The sequence below is a fragment of the Ascaphus truei genome, chromosome 4 (genome assembly GCF_040206685.1).
Source record: "Ascaphus truei isolate aAscTru1 chromosome 4, aAscTru1.hap1, whole genome shotgun sequence".
NCBI classification, from domain to species: Eukaryota; Metazoa; Chordata; class Amphibia; order Anura; family Ascaphidae; genus Ascaphus; species Ascaphus truei.
The window spans coordinates 46,506,545-46,533,039 of NC_134486.1; the positions used below are offsets into that span (position 1 = coordinate 46,506,545).

At 44.2% G+C, this 26,495-nt stretch overlaps 1 protein-coding gene across 2 annotated transcripts in view; it reads left to right on the forward strand.

Moving 5' to 3' along the window:
• The window catches only part of KCNH1 (potassium voltage-gated channel subfamily H member 1), a 408,948-nt gene that overhangs the window by 223,380 nt on the left and 159,073 nt on the right, over positions 1–26,495 (forward strand). For both annotated transcript variants that reach the window (XM_075595705.1, XM_075595706.1), the window contains one exon: positions 987–1,239. In XM_075595705.1, the coding sequence (XP_075451820.1) occupies positions 987–1,239 (253 nt within the window). The remainder of the gene's footprint in view (positions 1–986; positions 1,240–26,495) is intronic.

Below are 26,495 nucleotides of genomic sequence, written 5' to 3' on the forward strand. Positions count from 1 at the left end.
CTCAACCACTTCAGTACTAGTATTTGTTCTTCTTTTTGCTATGTATTTATGTATGTGTTAGCAGATTAAAGTATTCTGAAGTAGGAACTCATGAGTGCAGTTGCATAGCTTCTAAACCCAACCAACGGTGGTTAGCAGTGCCTTTGAGTTCTGCTACACCTCTACTGTACTGTATGTCATTTGGGGAGCTTCCTGTCTCTGAAGCTTTTGCCTGCTCCATAACATCTTGCACAGTTAAACCTGGGGTAAGAAAGCACAGAATCAGACCCCCCCAAAGGCAGCTCGTTCAAACCTTTGGAAGTTTGACATTGTGAAGCTGACCTGACAGCAGCAGTGGTGCCGGCCGTGGAAGTACAGTAATCATTTCTGGTATTAAGTTATATTCAGATAAAGTATCTGTTTATTACTTATTCCCAATGTTTGAGCCCTGCTAACAAGATGCTGAATTACTGTAGGGTTGTCCTCAAATCTCTAATGACCTGAAGGTTTGAACATGTTTTTAAGCAGACTACATGAGAATGCTTAATATTTTTGGGCAGTGCCTGTAATTTTTCTGTCTAGTTATAAAAATTAAGGAATTAGCATTGGAAACATGACCATTTATATATCAGCATCCGTAAAGTATTCATATGTATTTGGAGCAGGAAGACATCTTAAAACAGCATTTTAAGAGTATAATAGTGTATGCACATATGTATAATCAATGTGCCGTCTTACTGTATATCAGGGTCTCAAACTCAGTCTTCAAGGGGCACCAACAAGCCAGGTTTTATGGATATACCTGTTTCAGCACAGGTGCTGGAGCAGGTTTATCCATAAAAGCTGGCCTGGTGGTGGCCCTTGAGGACTGAGTTTGAGACCCCTGCTGTATATAGAACTTACACAGGACTGTACCTTGTAAATCATTTTGCAGCTAATAAGTCCTTCCCTACTCTAGAAAGATCCCGATGCTTCTGTAAATGATGATTATTTGGGTCTTCTTTCAGGTCTTGCAGATTTGCCCAAAGGACATGCGAGCTGACATCTGTGTGCACCTGAACCGCAAGGTTTTCAAAGAACATCCCGCATTCAGATTGGCCAGTGATGGGTGTCTGCGAGCTCTGGCAATGGAATTTCAGACTGTGCACTGTGCCCCTGGGGATTTAATTTACCACGCCGGAGAAAGTATTGACACACTTTGCTTTGTGGTTTCGGGCTCTTTGGAAGTGATCCAGGATGATGAAGTAGTGGCTATTCTGGGTAAGTTTAACAGGGACTTCACTCTATTTTCCTTTCTTCCTGATCGATACTGTATGTCTGTTTATCATGAATTGACACTGCCAGTCGATGCAGAGGAGACGATAACACAACAATGGCACATAATAAAAATGTTTTGGTTTTTTTTGTTTGTTTGAGATTAATAGACTCCTCCTACCTGGCTAACAAAAAAAAATGACAATGGTAATTTCCGCCAAGTTTTGTTAACATTTATTCTTTATCTTCTGTACCTTTACTAGTGGTCTCCATAGTAGCTTATGGACAACAAACGATGCATATCGTCATTGTAGAGGTAAAACTGATTAAGTGCTTTCTTGGCAAAAACTCACTAAATGCACTCCTTGACTTGGAATTTCTTGATATTTCCATTGAAAAACCCATTAAGTGCCTATTTAGTCATAGTTCAGAATTTACCAAAACATAAAACTCATTAAGTATGATTTTGAAATAATGTCAAAAAGAACATTTAATCGCCTTTTCCTCTACTCAATGAATGTAGTTAATGACTTTTACCTCTACAACGATGATATATTTCCCTTACATTATGATATATGTAATGGCTTACTACATTTGTAAATTAATATTTGGGGGCAGTGAAAGAGGTTCCTAAACAGTGTGAAGCTGCCAGTGGCTGAAAGGAGTCCCAGTTTTAGAAGAATTATAATGGATGAGAATTCTGGACAACTTTTAAAATGCACCAAGAAGTATTTGGGCAACAGCTGATTTAATACACAACAACTGTACTCTATATGGTATCAAGATTTTGTTGTATTTCCCATATCTTAATGTTGTTCCAATATCTGAATGTTACTGGGGACTTTAATTCTGGCTACACTTATTTGCACAGTCATGATTTATTTTAATGAAAAGTTATGAATATCGGTCAACATTATATGCAGGCGTGTGGCACATCTACCTATTATGTGAAGAACAAAGATTCAAGAAACAATCGTAGGGGTCTAACTAAAAGGGGGGGGGGGGTAGCTCACATGCTTTAACCAGTAGAGTTCATATGGAAGTGAGAAGTACAGTAACATGGCCCCATTGGACAAAGCCATCTTGAAATTAAAGGCCATGAAAGCAGAGCTCAGCACCTTACAACCTCAGTATCACAATGGCTCAGCACTGTATGTTACAGTGTATCACTACATACTGTAATTGCCATGAAATAGGTTCTCTGTAGTTTACTCACAATGTAATTGGAGCATTCGGGTGCATTAAACTGCATTAAGTCGGCTTTCAATTGAAAACAGCCATTTTCACAAGGAAATGTCTCTTGCAGACCTTCCGCAGCTTAGTTTGATGTAGAGTGCAAATGTCTTTACTAAGGAGGCTTTATGTGAAATAAAGTGATCTCTTAAATGACCTCTGATATTGGAATTGATAGGTAAAGTATTGCGGATGTTATCACCTGCTCCATGCAGGCAAAATACTGTACAGTGGACAGCTTGCCTGAATATATAATGTGTGATAAATATATGAGCTCGACAAGCATGAAGTAAGGCAAACTTAGGCCTCGGCCAGGCTCCCCGCTGGCGTGCTGAGGCGCGCTGAGGATCAGGGAAAGCGGGTGCTTTCCCTGGCCTTGCGGTTGCTTGCCCTGCGCGCTGTCAGGGGGCGGACCGGGGGTGGGACGGGGGCGGGACGGGGGCGGGCCAGTGACTTCACAGAGCTGGTTCGCCCTCATTGGGCGAACCGCTCACGTGACCGGCCCTGCGCGCCAGCAAGCGGGGAAATTTTAAATTTCCCAAGACCTACGCTTCCACGCGCTTGCGGAAGCGTAGGCGAGCCCCCACTAAAGCCGCTCTAATTGCGGCTGTAGGGGCTCAGTGCTGAGCGGGAGCGCGCCTGAGCGCGCCTCCGCCAGCAAGCAAGTAACATGGCCGAGGCCTTAGAGAGAGAGACAGAGAGGACCCAATGATAAGCACTCTATCACCAGACTGGATGATTTCTGATCAATTTAAAACAATTTCTTTATTGAACCAATGGATAATTATCCATTATCCGGAGTGTCATCTCTCCTATTGGTTATTATGCGTCATTTAATATGTTCTTAATGCCCATTATTTTATCCATTGGTTCAATAAAGAAATTGTTTTAAATTAGAAATCATCCAGTCTGGGGATAGAGTGCTTATCACTGGGTCCTTTTTCTCTCCAATTTTGCCAACCTTTACTTACCCAGTTAGCCCCAACACCAGTCACTTCTATCAGCTGATGCAAGGGTCCCTATCTAGTTTGCCAAGCAGGAAGTAAGCCTGGTGTGGATGCTAACATTCGTTGATGAATGCAAATAATAACCATGCCCACCCCTTAGTAGCAAAGATGTCCACTGGAGTCTAAAAATTCATTATTATTTTTAGATATTTTATTTTATTATTCAACTGTTTTTTTACGTATTAAGTATATACCACCTTTAAGAGTCACTATCCTAGAGATTCACATTAGGATTAGGGACTCCTCTCTTTTGATATAAAATCTGTTTGTAGATGCGGTTTAAAGATTTTATAGTTTTTGTGCATGATACAGGAAAAAATGGGAGAATTTTTATTGCACTTAACCCTCTTTTAATATAGTACAAATCTGCTTTAGATTTGTCGCCATTTAATGTATTGGTCCCTAAGTGTTATATTCTCTCTGGGGATATAGTATTACTATGTTAGATTATTTACTTTATAAATATTTATCAATATGATGTGAATGGATTATTTCATCATCTATTTGACACTTATTTTCCTTAAATAGGGAGGGGGGGAGAGGGGGAGGGGGGAAGCAATTATACAATATCAGTTATGTTCATGAATATTTACTAAGTTCATATTTCTATACACCTTCCACAACCTTGAAATGTTTTGGCTAAAGTATTGAACTTAATTACCCATTTTGTCCATGACATGTCTGTAAAGTGAAGGTATTACCACTGTTCATTTAAGGCAACCATGTATTATTATACAGTATCTCTGTGCCCAGGACATAATATTAATGAGAAGAAAAAACATAGAAAAAAATATAGTAATTAACTAAATAATTTGCCATATTGGATGTGCATTGGGGCTTTTTTGTCTATTGCTATATACACCTTGAGCAGTTTGCTTTGGGAAGGGGTGTTTATGTTGGGAAACACATTATTAATGATGTGTCCATAGGCATGTAGCCTGATTTACCATCCCTGGAGTCTTGGAAGGTGGCTGCCGTAACGCCTCCATGTCTGCCAAAGGGCTGCCCATGACTGCTTTCCCCTGCAGGCATTGCTGAGTTCTGTCTGCCCCTGCAGCCCCCGGCTGCGGGGATCATAAATCAGGCTGTAAAAGTAATCACAGAAATTAGATGTTATGGAGGATTTACAAGAGTAGGGACCCGACGGCGTCTACCCTTACCCTTAGCACACAGGCCCCCTGGAGTGTCCACTAGGGCCCACGGGCCCACTGAAGTATCCGCATCCATGGTCTTATCTTTGGCCACACAGATTGGTGTAACAGCCTTGTCTCCCTTCTGTGGCACCGCTGACAGCAACACCACAGGCCGCATGTAGAAGGCTTGCGTCTCCACCGGAGAAGTCGCACTGCGGGCAGACACATTTAATAAAGCATTGCCCAACCACCTCTACTACTAGGAAGCCTCCTGGTAGCTGGTATTTGGTTATCCTACACTCGGACATGATAGTACTGTATAATGCTGGGTAGCAAAGTTCCAAAGCAACACAATACTTTGAGCTCTGCTTAGCTGGCTAGCTCCGAGGAACTGAGGGTGCGGCAACTCACATCCGGCTCCTCCCTCAGCACAGACAGTCTCTGCTGATTGGTAGTTTCCTGGGCCCCTCCCTCTGGTGGAGTCAAAAGTAGGGGCACTGTAGAAGGGGATGCCCTCCCAGCACTGTTCCACTTTGTCAGTTCACTGACACGTTAGGGTGTCAGTTTCTGCAGCTGTATGCCAGAGCGCATGACAGATTTGGATTTCACTGCACTGTAGAAGGGCGTGACTTTGGCTCTGCGCTGAGCCAATCATAGCTGGTGGGCGCGGCTCCAGCTTTCGCGCCGAACCTTTGCAGATCTTTGCAGAAAAAGGCTTGCAACTCATTTGCAAACACCATGCGGTCCCCGTTTTCGTCAGCAACCGCCATTTTAGATGGCAAACTCTGTCCGGTCTATCCCCTTTCACTGGATTCACAATTTCGAGTAGAATTTTGGAGGGAACCTGCTCTCCTCAAACTGCTGCAACACATGGTAGCTGTGTATATACCCCAGGCTAGGCAAAACTCCCTCCAGTATGCTGCACACGATAACAGTCAAAATGTCAATACGCTGTGGCTCTCTGTGCCTCAGCTGCTAGTAGTACAGTTAGTAGCTCCTCCAGCAGAGGTTCATGGCACCCATGACTCGGGCACCCCTCCGTAGACACTACCCAGCAGTACTTTAAGTCACCCCGTTATGGCCCTGACACTGCAGTCACATTCCAGAGGTTTCTGGACCCCTGGCGACCAAAACGCCCCCACCAGGCGTCCCACATGAATCAGTCCTCAGGGTGACTTAGAACGAGAGCAATAGCAATCTGCCTCTTCACAGGTTACCCTTTAGGTCAGCATGTGCTACAGCTCCCTGGCAGGGAAGTTGGGCCTCTGTTATGGTATGCAGGAGTCCCCTATAACGAACACCTAGCCTCCCATCCTTCCTTAGTACTCACTTTGGAAGCATACTTTTTTTCTGTTCTGCTTCGTGGAAAACCCGTCCTGTTGATCTCAGCAGCGCCTCCAAATGTAGCAGTGTTTCCCCCCCACCCTCTGGGAGATTTGTCTTGCTACCAGGTGTGTAGTGCTGGTATCTGCTGGCCTACAGCATACGGAGGGGTCCGCCGGTAGTTTTGGGGGACGTCAGGATACTCTTCTGGGGTACTAGCTGGTTCATTCTCACTCGGGTGTCAACGCCTCCATCTCTTGCAAGCTCCAGGAATATGAAGGCAATCCCTACAGGACAACTTACACTCTACTCCCCCTGATAGATTGCACGCCAGGCAGGAGTATATTTTAACTGGAACAGTCTTTATTCTCTCTCTGCATACAACAGCATATACTGCACAGCCCACCGCCAAACAGCAATCACTTTGTGGCTCTCTTTCCTCTGGATGGTCCCTGGACTTCCACCCCTGGCTTGGGCACCAAGGGCAGTCCAAACTCTTCCCTGTCTCCCTATTAGAGTCAGAGGTACGGTAAATCACCCCCCACTCTCCAATGGGATGGGACAGCAGGTGCCAGAGGCCTGAACACCTCTGTGTGAGACCAGTCTCTCTCAAGGGGAGAGACAACTACCTAAATTTAGGAAGTGCAGCCCCTTAAGTACTGAGGAGGAAGGTCCAAGGTCTGAGCCCCTTATTGGGCAGAACACAGGCCTTAGCCCACCTCCTCCTCTGTCACTCAAGGGAACTGCTGCTGGTGGGGAAAACCCAGGATTGGTCCTGTCACTGCCTGCACTGTTACCAGGGTTTGTGTGTCAGGGTGGTCAGATTAGTAGCCAAAACAGATATGGCTACACTAATAATGAATTTATTGGTTAAATCAGGAGAGCGCAAATTTTCCCCGCTGCACCCTTCTGCCTGCTTTCGCCCCCCCAATTTACCTTGTTTTCAGCGTCAAATAATGCCGCATGGTCACGTGATGTCGTATTGCCATGGCAACGTGACATCACGTGACCCGCAGCATCAAATTACGCCACGTTGCCATAACGACGCGTCGCCGAAGATAAGATAAGGGATGTTGCAGAGGCCTCACGTGACCCACGGCATTAATTCAATTGCCTTGGGGGAAGAGCGTGGGGCCTCTGCAAGCGCCGTGCCCTTCCAGTTTGCGCACCCCAGGGTTAGATTACTGGATTTAGCATTAAGCAGAAACAAGCCACTCACCCTCTGACTTGTCTCAATCAAACAATCCAGTCCAGACTAGTGCCTCCATGAGGATTTGGTTATCTGTGTCATATCCAATTTCTATTCATTTTTTTTTTATCACCACCATCTGACTTGTCTCCTGTCTATCTGTTAACCAGTCAATCAGTTCTAACGCAGGTACAAAAACAATTAAACTAACAACTAACATACCTATATCGGTACTTGTGACTTTAAAAAATAATATATTTATATTTTAAATGTATTTGTTACTTAGAAACCTATCTGTTGATTTATAATATATATATTACAGTAACATACTATCATTATTTTTATTAAATAGTTGGCAAACGGCAGAAATACTTACATAGGAAGATAAAAACAGCTCCAGATTACATGTACGGTATGTAATTTTAAATTCACATTTTCCCCGTAATCCTAAATCAAAACCTTGTGACACGTTTTAGAAAAAAAACAAACAAAAAAGAAAGAAAAATTAGAACTGAACCCAAAACCAAAACACTGGGTCAAGTAGTGCACATCTCTAAATATTGGTTTTCAAGTGTCATTACGGTAACAGGATCTGTGCTCCTGCTTTAAGTGACTTTGTATTGATTCAGAAAAAGTAGTCTGCTACCCTTGGACACAGCTGTTACTTACAAGGGCATGCTGAGTTTCTAGTTTTAGTGGTGGAGAGGATGATGACAGTCGTGCTGCTGTATATGTTAAATTACAGGTTTGTTCTAAAGGGAAAATTCAGTTTCAATTCCATGGCGTTATCCTGTGATATCACGGCAGACTTGCTATATGTGTACTACTTTCTAGGCTACCACTTTTGCTTCCAAATGTTGAAAAGATGCGGATTGACTGGAATAATTCTAGATTGATCTAAATGTGAAAGCTCATCCTTCTACAAGCCGGTGCATTCTTTAATAGGAAGGGCCAGAGGTATAAAGCGTTTGCACTGGCACCAATCCAGTACTAAGTGGTAGATAGCATTGGCGTCATGAGAAATTGGGTTATATTAATGAAAGAGGCTGCATCACTTGAGTGATGCATTAACCAATATCACTCTGTTATTCCCAGACAATACAACAGTTCTGCATTGTTCCTTGCATAGACATTTTATTCAAGGCTATGATTAAAAGTGCCAATGTACAGTATCACACACTCGGTACATACAGTATATTCCGTGACTACATTGCAGGTGTTGTCTGCTATCCTACTTATTAAACTAAATATCATCAGTTTAGATACTAAATATGAGTTCCACAGCTTGGAGTGAATTTCATATTCACGGTGTTGGCTTTTTTTTTTATCACAAATCGGATGCCTCTTAGTATTTTTAAACGTTTTTTAAAGTTAATGTGTAAGTATAGGTGGCTGAAACGTTGGACCTCCTTTTTGTACTCTCTTTTGTGTGATGTCAATGTGTTAAACGGGAATTTCTACAGGGAAAACCCCACCTCACTTCCACCTTCCTTGTCATTACTGGCTCTTTGATAGGGGCAAGGTGGGTTAAGCTTAGAGTATATACTCGATTGACAGAAAAAAACCATCTCATCTGGTCGGGTTTTTTTTTAACATTGATGTTTGCAGCATGGGAAGCGGGAAAATATTGCGGATTATTTCCGGGGACCCGCCAATTCCCGAGATACTTACTGTTAAGTGTCTCACCAGGAGAAACAAAATGGCAGTCAAATCTCACGGGTCCCACGGTCTAATAGGACGATGCAGTGACATAGGTTGCGGCTTCTGATTGGACAGCAATTTAAATCCCTGTGAGGAAACACTGGTAAGTATATCAGGAACCAGCAGCTTCCCATAGCTGAAATTAACGAAGTTAATTAGGTGAGACTGCTGCTTTAACCTTTTCAGTAGCACATGGTACTTCACGGGCCCTGGCACGCCCGTAGCTCTATTGACGTTCCAGTGGAGCTCCCTCCACTTCTGTTTCCATCAGCCGGGAGCAGTGGAGGTCATATGATCCCTACAGAAGTGATCACATAACCGCAAATGCCGGATTCCACTAGACCACCGCCACTGAAAAGGTTATCAAGGTCACTTAGTCAAGGTCAAAGACAAATGGAATTGCATTTTTACTTGCCTCATTGCGACCTCAGACACAAACAGTCAAAAAGGTTAATGTTACTTGTTAATGCATGCATAATCTCTACCATTCTTATTTTCTTGAAATACAGTTGAATGAATTGGTTATAAACTAATATCACCAGACAGCAGAATGTCAACTGTAGAGCTACAGTAGGCTCTATTGTTTTTACAGCTGCAGCGGCCGTTATTCAAACAAATCACGGTGCCGATTTCGTGTGCGCTGCTGTACTCCACGCGGCATGAACGCCGCCAATCGCCCCAGGCACCCGCGCTTCCTGCGATTGCTTTGTTTGAATTTCGTGGATTCTGTTTCTTTGGGTGCAATGAAATAAATGAATTGCAATGTGTACAGTACTGTGCTACTGTGTCATTTTAAGGTGTTTAATAAAAACCAGAACTCTAAAATGCCATTCGTCGCGTCTTAAGGCGGTACGGTTGGAAGACATCCCACGTCATGACATCGGTATTCCGCATGAAGTTTTCGAATAACGGCCGCTGCAGCTTTACATGGTGCGTTGAAAGCTAATGACGTATATAAAAACCTCAGTCGTTTTATAAGATGCTTTTAGAATGTGAGATTGGAAAATGTAATTTGTTAAAAAAAGATAAATCATAGAGATGATTATTTTTAGGGAAATACAAAAAGATTCTACTGAACAGAAGGATTTTCATATTTTGGTGAGAATTGCAGCTGAATGCTTTAGCTCACTTACTCTGAAATGTTTTTATCTGCAAGAAAATGAATGGTACTTTACAACTCCAATTATTTAACACTGCTTGAAAGAGTCCATGAACAGTTTCTACAGTATCTGTATTGGCTCCTTTATATTAGGTTACTGTTGGACCAATGTACATCCTCTTATTGATTTGAGCGTCTATTTTTAAATGCACTATAAATGTAAGCTTGTGCACAAATCAATTTCAAGGAGGCTTTACATACTATACTTTAACACACACAATTGCTGCTAGTATGTGCTTTTCTCATTAAATAGATTGAAATATTTACAACCACTCCAATTAGGCACAGCATGGTTTCTGCTTATTTCAGAATAACATTGTGTTTGGCTATAAGGCTACTGAGGGCTCATGGCACGTTTCTTGAGTTTCTTGTTATTGTCAGTTTATTAAGGTTTTTATGCACCTCTGTGAGTTTCAACGTGTGTCAATAGCCTTAGCAATATAATACTACAATATATATGCACTCTATGGAAGATGAAACAGAATAAAATGTATAATACGATAATATATATCATTGTAGCACCCTTGGGATATAATAAGTTGTCATAGTGGTTTCCTGGTCCCTACAGTGAGTTATGGGGTTACCCCCTTTTACAGGTCCTGGTAGAGTGTTGCAGGTTTCATGTAACTCATTTCATGTTGCAAGTCACATAGACAGGTGATTGGCCAGTCACTGGTTTCCAGAATGTGCGGGAAAGGCTCACCCTGTAGGCCAAGCCCTTCCCTTATTCTGCCCAGTTACAGGTGTAACATCTGTAAATAGAAGGAACTTGGCTCTCCATCTTCAGATCCCAGGCAGGAACCAAGCCCTTTGTTATTTTATAAGGGACAACAAGGGAAACAATGATGCCTCTTTGGGGAATGTGGCATGAGTACCCCTAAAGAAGAAGTTGTATTATTATTCTGGATCCAGGGTCATGTCTGGGGTATGAATGTACCCAGCTAGCTTCAACTCAGCCCTCTTTCCAAAGCATAACAAGTCCTGTATATTTTCTTCACTTTATTTAGGAAAGCAGCAATAAAAACAGGCACTTGTGGATGAGATGTTTGTGTTGGAAAGGTATATCTCTGTGGGTGCTTTGTAGTAAGGGCAGGTGAAAAGAATTGGCCTTGCCATAGGGGTGTAACATGAATGTACTCACTCTGCCAATGTCAGGAAGTAAAAGACAGTGGGTACTGCTTGTGACACCGGGATAGGGGTCAGGCCATACTAACTGTCAGCAGGGACAGGGGAGAATGGGAAAACCCATTAACTTGGAGGACTGGAGATGTTGCCAGGGCAACCAGGGGTGTGACAGACGGGAAGGAAAAAAAGGCAACATAATGTATCCATTCCATCTGCACTGGGAGTGAAACTGCAAGGAAAGTAACATCCAAATACAGCTAGCAGGCAGAACTACCAAGGAAAGGGGGAGGGGGGGGGTGAAACAGAGAAGGCAGACATGGGCATTTCTGTTCCATGACAATTATTGGACTGTTCAAATAAAGTTAAAGAAAAGCTCCTGGCACCCTTTATCTGTTGATTGCTCACCAAACCAGCCATGCATGATCCAGCATCCTCAGAGACAAGGTGAAAGACTGCTGAGCATCACATGCACATATGCAACCTCACTTTAGGAGACAGTGAGACACTTTGGTGTCGGGCCCCTCTTCTATTTGCCGGGGGTAGAGGTGTTACATAATAATATTTACCTGTTAACAGGATCTGTGATCTCACAGAGTTAGGGTGTGCTAAAGTACTGTATATCACCTGTAGCCATGCCATCTGTGGCTACTAGTTTGCTTCACTCCTGGCAGCAAGCCCTGGTATAAGCAGGCCTTTCCAGTAGTTGATATGGGGTTTTCCACCTCCTAGGTGCTGAACGTGAGTGACAGCGGGAGGCGGTGACATCAGGCCTGGGCATGACCAACCATGAATCAGACCTGGTGCCCTCCTCCTGGCTGTACTTAAGGGCAGGTACCGCCCAAATTTAGCAGTGCCTTTCCCCACTTGAGGAAGGCCGGTCACACATTAGAGAGACTGAATATTGGGCCTTCTCAAGTCCTCTTCCCTCCGGGGAAGAGTGAGTCTGGATCTCTGCTAGTGAGACAGGGAAGAGCTAGGTGACGGTCCAGGGAAAATCCTTTAGTGGTAGCTGAGAAGTACTACATCGGGCAGAAGCCTGCTTGTTACTGTGCTGTACAGAAGAGAGAATAAACCGTTCCTGTTATACCTCCTGCCTTGTGCGTGACCTTACTGGGGGGAGGTAATAGTTCTACCGTGGGAGATCACCAATGATTGGGTTAGTCCAGATACTTATCAAGGTCTTGGGTTGGAGAGATTAAAATGATCAAAGTCCGTATAGCCGTGGTCTGTGGTTGGAGAGTTCAGAATAGTGGTAGGCCGTGTAGCCGTGGTCGGGATTGGAGAAGTCAGCAGAGTCGAGGGTAAGCCGGGGTCAGTATCCACAGGAGTATCCAAGAACAAGCCGGGTTGGTACACGAAGGGTTAACTGCAGAGAGAAAGCACAAGGACAAGGAGCAAGGCACAACCGACGTGGAAGCACAAGACTACAACTGGTTATGCTCAGCAAAGCAGGAAGGGAACTGCAGGGTATAAGTAGCAAGGAAATGTGGTATATGTGGTGCTCAGAATCAGACCGGTAACTTCTGTAACATAATTGTGATTGAGACCATAAGCTTGGTGGTCTGGCGACGACGGAGTGCCCCTCAATAAGGCAATAATGCGTAATAGCTGTAGGGGAAGTGACAAGTGGAGTCAGTTGGGACAGCCACTGTGATGTACACAATAAACACCCTAGCAGTATATAATTGAATGAACTATGTCCATTGAATAGCAGGGTTTAGATAAGGCACATTGGCACTTTACCTGCACATCCGGGGGGGGCACTCTCAGGATCAGTAGCGTGCAGTCCATCAGATAAGGAGTCCAGAAGGATAGTTGGTGAAGATAGAGCACAGCTGCAGACGCCCTGCAATGTGAGGCAGGGAAAACAAAGCCAGGCCACTCCGCAATAGTAACAAAAAGTGTATTAAGCAAGCAAACACATACAGGGAACAAAAATAGAACAGATAGAACGCACCTACGCGTTTCGTACAATAGTACTTTATCAAGGTGAAGCAAGAGTAAAATAACAGCCTATTTATACCCACCTTAAACACTTCTAATCAACTGGGTTGCGGCGTCATGCGCCGGCAGCTGCAAGCAGTCGCGGCAGAGTGACGCGCATTCACAGGGATCAGGGTGTATCAGGCAGTCGGATGCGACGGAGGTCACGTGGCAGCCCCTGTGTACTGCCTGATACACCCTGATCCCTGTGAATGCGCGTCACTCTGCCGCGACTGCTTGCAGCTGCCGGCGCATGACGCCGCAACCCAGTTGATTAGAAGTGTTTAAGGTGGGTATAAATAGGCTGTTATTTTACTCTTGCTTCACCTTGATAAAGTACTATTGTACGAAACGCGTAGGTGCGTTCTATCTGTTCTATTTTTGTTCCCTGTATGTGTTTGCTTGCTTAATACACTTTTTGTTACTATTGCGGAGTGGCCTGGCTTTGTTTTCCCTGCCTCACATTGCAGGGCGTCTGCAGCTGTGCTCTATCTTCACCAACTATCCTTCTGGGTATAAGTAGCAGACAGGAACCAATAGCAGAGGAGGCGGAGCGGAGGCGCGGCCTCAGCAGATGCAAGGATTATCTGCAAGAGACAAGAGGGCTGGGAGAATACTTGCCACACAGCTGGGGAGCGGTGCACGCACGAGAGAAGTGCGGCGCGTCTGAGGGGGCGGAGCCAAGCTCCGTGAAACTCTAGAAGAGCTGCGCGTGCGTGCTCTGTAAGCAGAGCGGGGGTGTGCGCACACACGCTGGTGCCGGAGTAGAGGACTGTGGGATGACAGATAAGGAGGGAACATGTCGCAGAGGACGTGTTCCCCGATTCCTTACAGAATAGAACAGTGAAAAGGAATAAAAGAGACTCTAACAATGAAAGTATCAGCAGCTGTGAATGTAATCAGGTGATATATCAGTGAGCTGTAAAGTGAAAAGTGTGAAATTAAGAAAATGACAACAGGGCAAATAGATGTGATAACAATTAGCAATCACTATAAACAAATAGTCATACATAGAAACTTTAATGAGAGTCCAAAAATATATAGATACGAGATAGCCTTATAATCCTGTAGCCAAACCCATATTCCAAACCCTTTTCAATATAATGGTACGAAAGAATCCATGCGGATCCATGCGCCTGAGGATGTCTTCTTTCGTACCAGGAATAGAACCCACATGAGAAAAATGTGTTTCCATCACAGAAGAAAATATTGGCAGGTCATCAAGAATTTGCCAGGAGCAGAAGATTTTGTAAATATTTTATACAAGAAACATTCTCTTTTGTTCCTCAGCTTTGTATTTCAGATCTGTCAGCAGGACACATCCATTACTTTGTGTATTCTCACTGGTGCATATTTAGTAACCTCACGGATGTCTGTGCCTCAGTCAGGGGATCCACAAATATGTCTAACACTGTAGCACAACAATTGTATACTATAATACACAATTATCTAGGTTTCTTTCCTATCAGTGCCACGTCTACTCATACCTTCAGGAGTTTGTCACTAAATACATTTGGTACGTTTTGTAATTTGCATGTCGTTACCCAGAATCCCTGGCTGCAGCAGAAGCATTGTATGCTAAGAGATGATGGGGAAAGGCAGGTTTGTGGACCAGTCATGTGAATGTGCTAATAAATGGTATTTTTATTTATTGCTCATTAAAGACACTATTTCAATACCAGATATCATTATGTATTGTGATTGCAACACCAGAAAGTGCCCCTGTAACTGGGGCAGATTTCCTTTCCTTTTGCATAAGAGATCTGTGCTAAATTTAACAAGATTCATACTTTTGCCGCTAATGCATTTGGACATAGAAGGCATTTAAAAAAAATACACATGTATCCCTTAAGAACCACCGTACAGCAGATGCTAATTCCGCCAATAATAGACTATGGGGACATTGTACATGGTACAGCACCCCAAACTCACCTTACCAAACTAGACATTGTATTGTGTACTGTAAGACTCCCATTTTTCTATTTTTATTGAAAGCTCTGTAGGATGGGAACTCCCATTATTAACTTCCTCTTTATGCACTTGTGACACTTTGTATAGTATGTCCCTTTACTGTCTTGATAATTCTGTAAAGTGTTGTGTACATTGGTGGCACTATATAAATTAAAGTATACATACAGCACATTATACCTCCTTCTGCTGTACTGTATAACAACTCCCCAAATAACTTACTGACATTTATTGCAAAGCACCTCACAACATAAATTTGTCTTTCTTATGGTCTATTTAAAACCGCTATTTTTGATGCTGAATAGATACCCTCCAGACATATTTAAATGGTAATGCAATAAATTAGCAACATTTTAAATTAATTAAAACTTATATAAACCCTACACAATAGTTTTCTCTTGTATAGCGCTGACGGTGTGTGCAGTGCTGTACATATAATTTTTTGCAGGCACGACTCTCTGCATAGTAGAGCTTACAATCTATTTTTTTCAGTGCCCCAAAGCACAGGGAGATAAAGTGACAGCCAAAGTCACAAGGAGCTGATACCGGGATTATAGTGTGTTACTGGACATACACAAGTTTAGTAGCTGCATGTCGACATCAACATTATTTAAAACAGGTTAATTTGCTGAGGTTCTGTAAGGAACTATATAGAGAAGCACTGGTGTCTGAAGAGGTTTGCTAAATGCATTGAATGTAATTACCGTATTTCCTCGATTCTAAGAGACACTTCAAAGGTTTTTTTAAGTGTGACTATTGTAAGACCTGTAAGTTTGACTCAGAAAAAAACTGATACATTCATTTAAAATATTAATGGCAAAGTCACAAGAATGACCAGCTTCATAAACTGCAGAAGTCATTTTGTAGTTTATGTACTCGCCTGCCCATTCGGTCTGCATTACGTAGTGTTACGCCGGTGCTGCCCGCAGACCAGACCCGTCCCCTGAGCTGAAGGGGGAAGTGGTAATACCCCGCAGCAAAGGGAGCGTGTACGGAGTGTGGTATAAAGTGCTGCCAGGCCAGATGTAGTAAAGTAGACAATACTTGCCGGTACCGGTTGTAGAGATAGAGTGAAGAATGCCTTGCCGAGGTCAGGGAGTGGAGAGCGAAGGTAGGTTGTAGTCCAAGCCGTGTTCAAGGGGTAACCAGAGTGTGCGTTGTCCAAGGAGTGCCGAGATGGAGAGCCAGAGGGGGTAGTCGTACGAGCCGTGTCAGAACCTGAGAAAACACTCAGAGAATCCAGGAGCATTTCCATACAGAGACTATGTCGAGCAAATACGGAGGGCAGAGAGGAGCTAGATAAAGCAGGGAGATCCAATCAGGAACGGAGGCAGGACAGGAAGAGCTACAGGGAGACACTGAAGATTGGTGCAGGCATAACAAGCCAGGTGAGTCTTGTTGGTAACCTGAGTATGCCCGTGCGGCGTGCGGGGGCGGAGCCTGAGGTCCGGGGGACAGGAAGAAGAGTGTGCATAATGAGCGCGCTCCGTAACGCGTGTATGCGCGTACGCGCGTGGACTGCGCCAGAGGAGGGTGCAGGTGTGCGCACGGGAAGGCGTGGGTGCGCCTGGAGCTGAGCAGAGGAATCGCCGAGGGGAGTGATACGGCGGCAGGGGCAGGGAGCCACGGAGACCGGTACGGTAGGATTGTGTTGTGTGTCCAGGGTCTCCTTAGGGAAAAAGAGTGCTATGTGTGGGGAGCGCGGAAAACGCCGATTCCTGACAGTACCCCCCTCTTCAGGAACGGCCTCAGGACGGTCTATGAAAGGTTTCTCTGGAAACTTTCTCCTGAAGGACTTAAGAAGGGTCGGTGCATGAATGTCCTTTAAAGGTACCAAGGATCTCTCTTCAGGGCCAAAGCCCTTCCACTGTACCAAGAACTGGAGCTGGCCCCTGGATAGGCGAGAATCCAAAAGAGAGTGAACTTCGTATTCCTTGTTATTTTGGACAGAAATAGGGTCCGGTTTACGAGTCTGATCCGGAAAGAAGTGACTGGTGATGAATGGTTTTAAGAGGGACACATGAAAGACATTGAGAATCTTCATACAGTGTGGTAGTTGGAGCCGGAATGCCACAGGATTGATTTGTTCACAAATAGGGAAGGGGCCCATGAAATTAGGTGCCAATTTTGGAGATGGTACCTTGAGGTGGATTTTCTTAGAGGAGAGCCATACCAAATCCCCTGGCTTGTAACTGGGTGCCGAACGACGACGACGATCGGCCTGTAGTTTCGATCTGCGGGAGGAGTTGAGAAGGGTAGACTGAATCCTGGACCATGCGATTAGGAGGGAAGAAATGCGTTCATCTACGGCTGGTACTCCAGAAGGGATGTTGGAGATGGGTAGACAGGGAGGGTGGAACCCATAATTTATAAAGAAGTTCGACTCCCGGGTGGCCTCGTTTTTGGCAGAATTGACGGCGTACTCTGCCCAAGGAAGGAGTTGAGCCCAATCATCCTGGAAATCGGATATGAAACATCTCAGGTACTTCTCCAGGGATTGATTGATTCTCTCCGTTTGTCCATTGGACTGTGGATGATAAGCGGAAGAGAAAGAAGAAGAGATGCCCAATCTCTTCGTGAAAGTTCTCCAAAATTTGGATACGAATTGAGAACCTCTGTCAGAAACAATGGACAAAGGAATCCCATGAATCCGGAAAATCTGCTCCGTAAAGATATCAGCAAGGGAGGGGGAGGTGGGTAATCCCTTAAGAGGAATAAAATGGGACATCTTTGAGAACCTGTCCACAACCACCAAGATAGTGTTCATTCCTCTGGACCTGGGCAACTCCACGATGAAGTCCATTGAAATGTGGGACCAGGGGCGGGCAGGAACTGGAAGAGGTAACAGAAAACCCTGAGGCTTTTGATGGAGAGTCTTGCTTTGAGCGCACGTGGGGCAGGCGCGGGTAAACTCCAGAATATCTTGAGACATCCTTGGCCACCAGAAATTCCGATGAATGAGATCAGTAGTCTTCTTAAAACCAGGATGACCTGCAGATTTAGAAGAGTGACCCCAAGACAGGACCCCTGGAACAAATTTGGAAGGTACAAAGAGTTTGTTGTTGGGAACGACCAAGTCCTTGGGAATGCGTCTCTGGGAGTGCAAAATCTTGTCAAGATTCTTGAAAGAAGACATGGCGAGAATCCTCTCCTGTGGAAGGATGGTCTCCAAAGGTTACTCTGGTCTCTCTTCAGAAGAATGTATTCGGGAGAGTGCGTCTGCCTTTACGTTCTTGGTCGTTCTTGGGATATAGGAAAGGTGAAAATCGAATCGAGAAAAAAAAAAGAGCCCAACGAGCCTGTCGTGGACCAAGGCGTTGAGCGTTTTCTATGTAAAGAAGGTTCTTGTGGTCCGTGAGAATAGTAAACGGCTCTTTCGACCCCTCCAGCAGGTGTCTCCACTCTTGAAGAGCCATCTTCACGGCCAGAAGTTCCCTGTTACCCACGTCATAGTTCCTCTCGGCGGATGAGAATTTCTTGGAAAATATGCACAGGGATGTAACTTATCTTGAGGCGTGGGTCTCTGAGAAAGAACGGCTCCAGCGCCGCAATCAGAAGCATCGACCTCCAGGACGAAGGGAAGTTCAATGTTGGGATGAGGGAGAATAGGTGCGGAAATAAAAGCTTCCTTGAGTGTCTCGAAGGTGGAGAGGGCCTCGGATGACCAAGCAGAGGGATCAGCTCCTTTTTTCGTGAGCGCAGTGAGAGGTGCCACAATGGTAGAAAAATTACGTATAAACTTACGATAGTAATTGGCGAACCCTAAAAAACGTTGTGTGGCCTTGAGAGAATTGGGTCTTGGCCACTCAGTAACTGCTTGAAGTTTACCGGAATCATCATAAAACCTTCATCGGAAATGATGTACCCCAGGAACGGAGTAGAGGTCTGATAAAAGGTGCATTTCTCCAGCTTGGCATACAAATGGTGTTCACGGAGACAGGAAAGGACATAGGAGGTGTGACGTATATGGTCCTGGAGATCTTTGGAAAAAATCAGGATATCATCCAAGTATACTACAGTATAACAAAAATATTGAGTACCTTACGAAAGACGTCGTTGATGAAATCCTGGAAGACAGCGGGAGCATTACATAAGCCAAAAGGCATTACAAGATACTGGTAGTGTCCACTACGCGTGTTGAAGGCCGTCTTCCATTCACCCCCCTTCCTGATGCGCACCAGGTTATAGGCACCATGTAGATCCAACTTGGAAAAAATCTTGGCCCCCTGAAATTTATCGAACAGTTCGGTAATAAGGGGAAGGGGGTAACGATTTTTAATAGTTATGTGGTTCAACCCCCTGTAATCGATGCAAGGCCTCAATGACACGTCCTTTTTCTTGACGAAGAAAAACCCAGCCCCTGCTGGGGAATTGGAGTGACGAATAAAGCCTTTCTTGAGATTCTCCTGGATATATTCATCCATAGCGTGAGATTCTGGTAACGACAAGGGGTAGGTCTTGGACTTGGGTAGGGAGTAACCTGGAACCAGATCGATCGGACAATCGTAAGTCCTGTGTGGCGGCAAAAGGTCTGACTGTACCTGATTGAAAACGTCCCGGAATTGGTGGTAAACAGAAGGTAGAATAACCTCAGGAACAGAGGTATTGGCCAGCAGTTGATGAGTCTTGTCTGACCTCGGCCTCCAGGAGAAGGGAGCAGAGGAAGTCCAGTCAATAAGAGGATTGTTAAGCTGTAGCCAAGGAAGACCAAGGGTGATGGGTATCCCAGGAGCGTGAATGGCATCGAGAACTAAGACCTCCTTGTGTAGATGCGTGGACAGAAGCAAGAGGACCGTCTCTAAGGAGATGTGTGCCGGGGTAAGGGGACGTCCATCAATACCGATGAGTGCGATGGGAACTTTCTTCCTCACGAGCGGTATGCGGTTTAGCCTGGCGAATTCAAGGTCCACGAAGTTTCCTCTAGCTCCTGAGTCAATGAAAGCTGCGGTAGAAGTCTGGAACTTATCGCCTGAAAGGGAGACTGGAAATGTAATTTTTTTAGGGAGTTCACCTTTATGAAGGGGACGTGGAGACATCACACCCAGAGAGAGCCCCTCTGTACTCACTGGGTGTTCCCGTTTCCCGGACGCAGTTTACACTCCCAAACCAGATGCTCCATGGATCCGCAGTAGAAACACAATCCCCCGGCGTGGCGGAACTGCCGTATCGGTGTGCGGATGCGTTGTACCCCCAATTGCTTTGGCTCTGGCAACTCCAGTGCAGGACGAAGAGGAGTGGTAGCACTTGGGAGAGTAGCAGTGCTGCTGGGAGTACTGGGAAAGGAACTTGAAAGTTATGGAAGCGAGTGCGCTGACGCTCTGAGCGGCGTACCTGATACGTTGATCCACTCGGACAGCCAAATCAATGAGGACCTCCAATTGATCCGGCCTGGATTGGCAAGAGAGTTCATCCTTGATGGGATCTGCCAGGCCTTGCCAGAATACAGAGACGAGAGCCTCTTGTCCCAAGTTAGTCTCGGCTGCTAGAGTCCGGAATTCCACAGCATACTGTGTCACCATTCGCCGTCCCTGAGTGATCTGGAGAAGAGAAATAGATGCCATCTCCCGACGAGCGGGGGAATCGAATACTTGTTGGAACTCGGCTTTAAATGCCGGGTAATCTTGGGTAAGATCAGAACGTCGCTCCCAAACCGGGGAAGCCCAAGCAAGGGCGCTGCCAGTGAGGCGGTTATAAATGTAGGCTACCTTCTTGCGACCAGTATTGTAGAGATGGGGGGCCATTTCAAACTGCACCTCACACTGGTTTAGGAAACCCCTACATTCTTGAGGTTCACCTGCATAAGGCTTTGGGGGGTGGAATCTTTACATCGGAGCTGCTAACTGCGCTTGCGGAGTGGGGGTTTATAACTGGCGAAGTCGCGGTCGGTACTCGGGCTGAGAGTACTGCGACCTGGCGTGTGAGTGCCACAATTTGATCCACCATGGCCTGGTTTTGCTGAAGCAGATTGGAGAGAAACTGTTTAAGTTCGGTCTGGTCTGCGCCTTGTGGGCTCGACATAATGTTACGCCGGTGCTGCCCGCAGACCAGACCCCTCCCCTGAGCTGAAGGGGGAAGTGGTAATATATGCACCCGCAGCAAAGGGAGCGTGTCCGGAGTGTGGTATAAAGTGTTGCCAGGCCAGATGTAGTAAAGTAGACAATACTTGCCGGTACCGGTTGTAGAGATAGAGTGAAGAATGCCTTGCCGAGGTCAGGGAGTGGAGAGCGCAGGTAGGTTGAAGTCCAAGCCGTGTTCAAGGGGTAACCAGAGTGTGCGTTGTCCAAGGAGTGCCGAGATCGAGAGCCAGAGGGGGTAGTCGTACGAGCCGTGTCAGAACCTGAGAAAACACTAAGAGAATCCAGGAGTGCTTCCATGCAGAGACTATGTCGAGCAAAGACTGAGAGCAGAGAGGAGCTAGAAAAAGCAGGGAGATCCAATCAGGAATGGAGGCGGGACAGGAAGAGCTACAGGGAGACACTGCAGATTGGTGCAGGCATAACAAGCCAGGTGTGTCTTGTTGGTATTTAAAACCAGAGACAGAACATAAAACACAGACAAGGCTCAGTTTTAGCACATCCAGTGAGACTCATACACGGGTACAGTGCCTAAATATATATGTATAAATATTTAATAAGTAAAATGGTCTTTTAGTTTGACATTTTTGGCAAAAATTGTTGTAAGCCCCTGAGCCAACGGCACGGCAGACCACATATCAGGGGTCCCTAACGCTAATATAAATTCTTAATAACCTGTATAATAACAGGAAGAATGATTTATAGTAAATCTGTCAATATTAGTTGCAAAGTTCTACGTCTGACTGAAGCTTTTATTAACCTGTACATTACCAGGAAAAGCACTCTGTATTAGAGATGTCACAGCCAAACTGCAAGCAGGCAAGTTCCCCTGAGTGGAAGATGCTATGGAGTGAGCCCATAACCATTTAAATGTGGGAGGGGGTGAGCTTCAATTAGGTAGGAGGTTTTAAATATATATTGCCATGCTCAGTAGCACTCTTCTGTGACACTCATATGCTTATATATATGTTGTGGTTATTTTGGGGGTTCAATAGGAGCTTGTTAGGTGTCCAGCCAGTGTGTCTTGTTGGTAACCTGAGTATGCCCGTGTGGCGTGCAGGGGCGGAGCCTGAGGTCCGGGGGACAGGAAGAAGAGTGCAGAATGAGCGCGCTCCGTAACGCGTGTATGCGCGTATGCGCGTTGACTGCGCCAGAGGAGGGAGCAGGTGTGCACGTGGGAAGGCATGGGCGCGCCCGGCGCTGAGCAGAGGAATCGCCGAGGGGAGTGATCCCGCGACGGCGGCAGGGGCGGGGAGCCGCGGAGACCGGTAAGGTAGGATTGTGTTGTGTGTCCAGGGACTCCCTAGGGGAAGAGAGTGCTCTGTGTGGGGAGAGCGGAAAACGCAGATTCCTGACACGTAGGTAGAACAACTCGCCCTTTGAGAGTGAGGATACTGGAACACAAGAAATATCACATTAGGATTGGAGTCATATACAGCAGTATACAGTATCATTACTTTTTTAAAGCATTCATATCTCCAACCCTGTAGGTCTTACTTAGGATTAGAACAAGTAAACCTTAATTAGAGAGGTGGTAACAGAACATTACATTTATCACAATGTGAATCCTTTTGGATACACCGACTACATACACTACAACCACATGGTTTAAACGTGGATTTTGATATTAATGCTTTTTTAGTTTGATTCATATTTAGCATCTGTCCATTTCCATCGTAATTTTTTATATTGTGACCCGGTTTTATTAATGTATAATCCCTTTTATAGTCATTAATTCCCTAAATTATTGGCCATAAGTATTGATGATATATTCAATTTTCCTTATAGCTTTCTGTATTTTGCAACACCATTTATAATATAATTTTTAAGTGGAGCAGGACATATGCTATTTTCTTTTATACAGTTTAATATTTTTGATAAATTAATGTGATTATATATATTTATACATATTTTTAGCAATTGGTATTCCCTCATGTTTTATTCTAATGCATTTATACATTATCTATTTTAGATTTTCTGCATGTGGCTTTTTGTATATTTTTTTCTTTTGTATTTTTATTTAATATATGAATTGATTTTATATATTAAGTGTATTAGATGTTAAGGTGAGTTTAAAATTAGGTTAATCTGTTATAGATGCATTTATGAAAGTCCATATATAATAAGTTCACCACCATAGAATGTCACGACATTTGGCACCTGTAAAGTTCTTTTTGTACTATTAAGCATATCCCTTCCTGCAGAGTCCATCAGAAGCAGTGCAGGGCTTTCTCTTTGTTTACATTCTGTCAGCTCGATCTCCAGGTGTGACGCGGGACATCACTGACGTCGTACGTGATGACGTCAACGAGCAGGTAGAACGGAGGAAGATTTAAAAGAAGAGAGGCACAAGGAAGATTAAAATTAAACCACTGATGAAGATCTTTGAGTGAAACGCGTTTAGTGAGCGTGCAGAGCAAATTAGAGACCCCCAAAGTGTTTGGTGAACTATTCTGTGGATCCTGGGCCAATTCTACTTGGTTCTCTCGAACCTGGATTTGGATATTGTTTTCGGTGGGTGTGGCCAACACAGGTGTTAATACCAGGAAGGAATGTTGCAGTCCTCCATCACCATTTGACCCAGGGTAGTTCAATTGCCTATACCTACAGCACTTTTGTAAGTGTATTACCTTTTTTTACTATCTATCTATCTATCTATCTATCTATCTATCTATCTATCTATCTATCTATCTATCTATCTATATATATATATATATATATATATATATATCTTCACTATTTGTATCCTCTTTGTTTTGTTCCTTTATACAGGCATACCCCGGTTTAAGGACACTCACTTTAAGTACACTCGCGAGTAAGGACATATCGTCCAATAAGCAAACGGCAGCTCGCGCATGCGCCTGTCAGCACGTCCTGAACAGCAACACCAGCTCCCTGCCTGTACCGAAGCTGTGCGCAAGCGGGGAGACTATAGAGCCTGTTACACATGCGTTATTTACATCAGTTATGCACGTATATGATGATTGCCGTACAGTACATGCATCAATAAGTGGGGAAAAGGTAGTGCTTCACTTTAAGTACATTTTCGCTTTACATACACGCTCCGGTCCCATTGCGTACGTTAATGCGGGGTATGCCTGTATATTGATTCCTGCTCCTGAGGGATATAACTCAAAGTTCACTTGAATCTTATCCTGAGTTGGTGACTCGGAACAACCGCACCGCCTGTATTTATCTTCACAATTGTGAGTGAGATAGCTATGCAGTGTCACTGTATTGATTAATTAACTGTACAATATTGCACTATATTTTTTTGTTTTCTTTACATATCATTTTGTGAGTATTTGCGCTCTTGATTTCCTGCTTCGGTTGGCTGTTTTGTACTTTGGATTGAGTCCTTTTTTCTGGTGCTGCACTAATATACTTTATTCACTATATCACAAGTGTGCTCACAGGTTTATTTATTCACATTTGAAACAGTGTGTGCGCTTGAACTCTTTCTTTGGCTTATGGTTAAATGCTGATGTATTCTTTAGTTTTTTTATTGTTCTTGTGGTTCCCTGACACGATAGGGAGGCTTCGGCCCACCCTGGTAACTTGCAATATTTCCCAAAGAGGTTGGTGCACTTAGTTGTGTGCGCCTCATTCTCCCCTTGGAGTCCCCTCCCCCTGTTTTATCCAAGGATACCTGAGCTACAGGACACTTCTGTCCCTAAAAGCTCCATTCCTTCCCCCCCTCCCCCCATTCCTGTTCCCGTCAGTTAGGGTACTGTTTCCTTCCAGCCAGTTCAGAGCTCCTCACATTTCTCCACTCCACTCAGACAATTTTCAGACATCCCCGTGGAGGGTTAGGATATCTGCTCTCTACCATATAAATGTCACTAGTAATCATCTCACACACTGTCAAGGGGTTCAATGAACCCTGTAAGAGGAGAATAGCCATGACTAATTACAAGAGATATAAAAGTGATGTAGTGCTCCTTCAGGAGACCCATTTCAAGAAAGACAAGATACCATAATTTTTTGACAAACAATATAGACAAGTGTTCCATTAAAAAAAAAAGAGGGGTCTCGATTTTAATTAATAACAAGATCCCATTTAAAGTGGTTAAGTCCAAATTCAGATGTGGGCGGCCGGTACCTAATCCTATCGGGATCTCTCTATGGCCACGACCTGACAATTGCCAATGTGTACGCCCCTAACGAAGCTAGTGCCAAATTCCTCACTAAATTTATTCATATCTTGAGGAAAGTAGTGAGGGGTAGAATTATACTGGGGGATAACTTCAACCTAGCCATGGACCCAGCCAATGACAAATCTGGACCGCTAACCTTCAGAAGAAGGGTGGATCAGTGGGCCCTATCAGTAAAAAACTGTGTCCAAGTGTCAAAAAAAGAAGAAACTTTTTTGAAAAGACCATGATTTAAAGTGTTCCAGGTGAAATGGAGACTGAGGCAGCTTCTTTATGAGATGAACCACATCTGACCGAAATCAATAATACAAAGATAAGAAGTGCATGCTCCACAGAGTAAAAAAGTACAATACATTTAATAAATCTAAAAATGAATGGGAAGAGATGCACTAACAAAGGGAGGGTAATCACAAGCATTGCGAGATTCAATCTCATAGTCCCCAAGACTGAGTTGCCAGCCGGATCTGGAACGCAGGTCTGGAATACTGCGTGGAGGTGATATTTAACTGCTGGAGTCTTTTGAACTTGTAAAATGCAGCTACGATTCTTTTCGTGCTTCCACTATGATGCTGCCGCATACAGACTCTCCGACCTCAATGCATCTCTCCATCGATTAGGGTGAGATCACGAACGTATCCAATAGGGTGCCCTTAAATAGTACGTGGTCACCATGGAAATTTTTTAAAAGATGAATATCCTATATTCGAAGAGGCAGACGTGTCTATTAAGGCTTTCTATAAAACTCATCATATAAACAAGTGTTTACCTAAACACATTGAATAATGGAAACATATATATTTATACAACCATGACAAAATATTAATAAATGTCACTGCCAATTGGACAAAGTTACACAGGGTAATGGAATTTACATAGAACAATTCTATATCTAATCCCCCTGCACGACAATGAAATATATACAACAATAATGATCGTATCTCACAAAAAGGTTGTATTCCCATAAGAGTGAGAGTATCTATGCTGGTATACAGTTAAACAGTTAAAGACGGGTGGTGGTGGGCTTGGTATACTTTAGCCATTTCATAGATGACATTATCTTTATATGGGATGATGAAAAAGATATTGTAATGAATATCCTTTTGTCATTTAATCAAAAGGACATGAGATTAAAATTCACGTGGCATTCCAGATCTGGTTGGCAACTCCGTCTTGGTGACTATGAGATTTACTCTCGCAATGCTTGTTATTTACC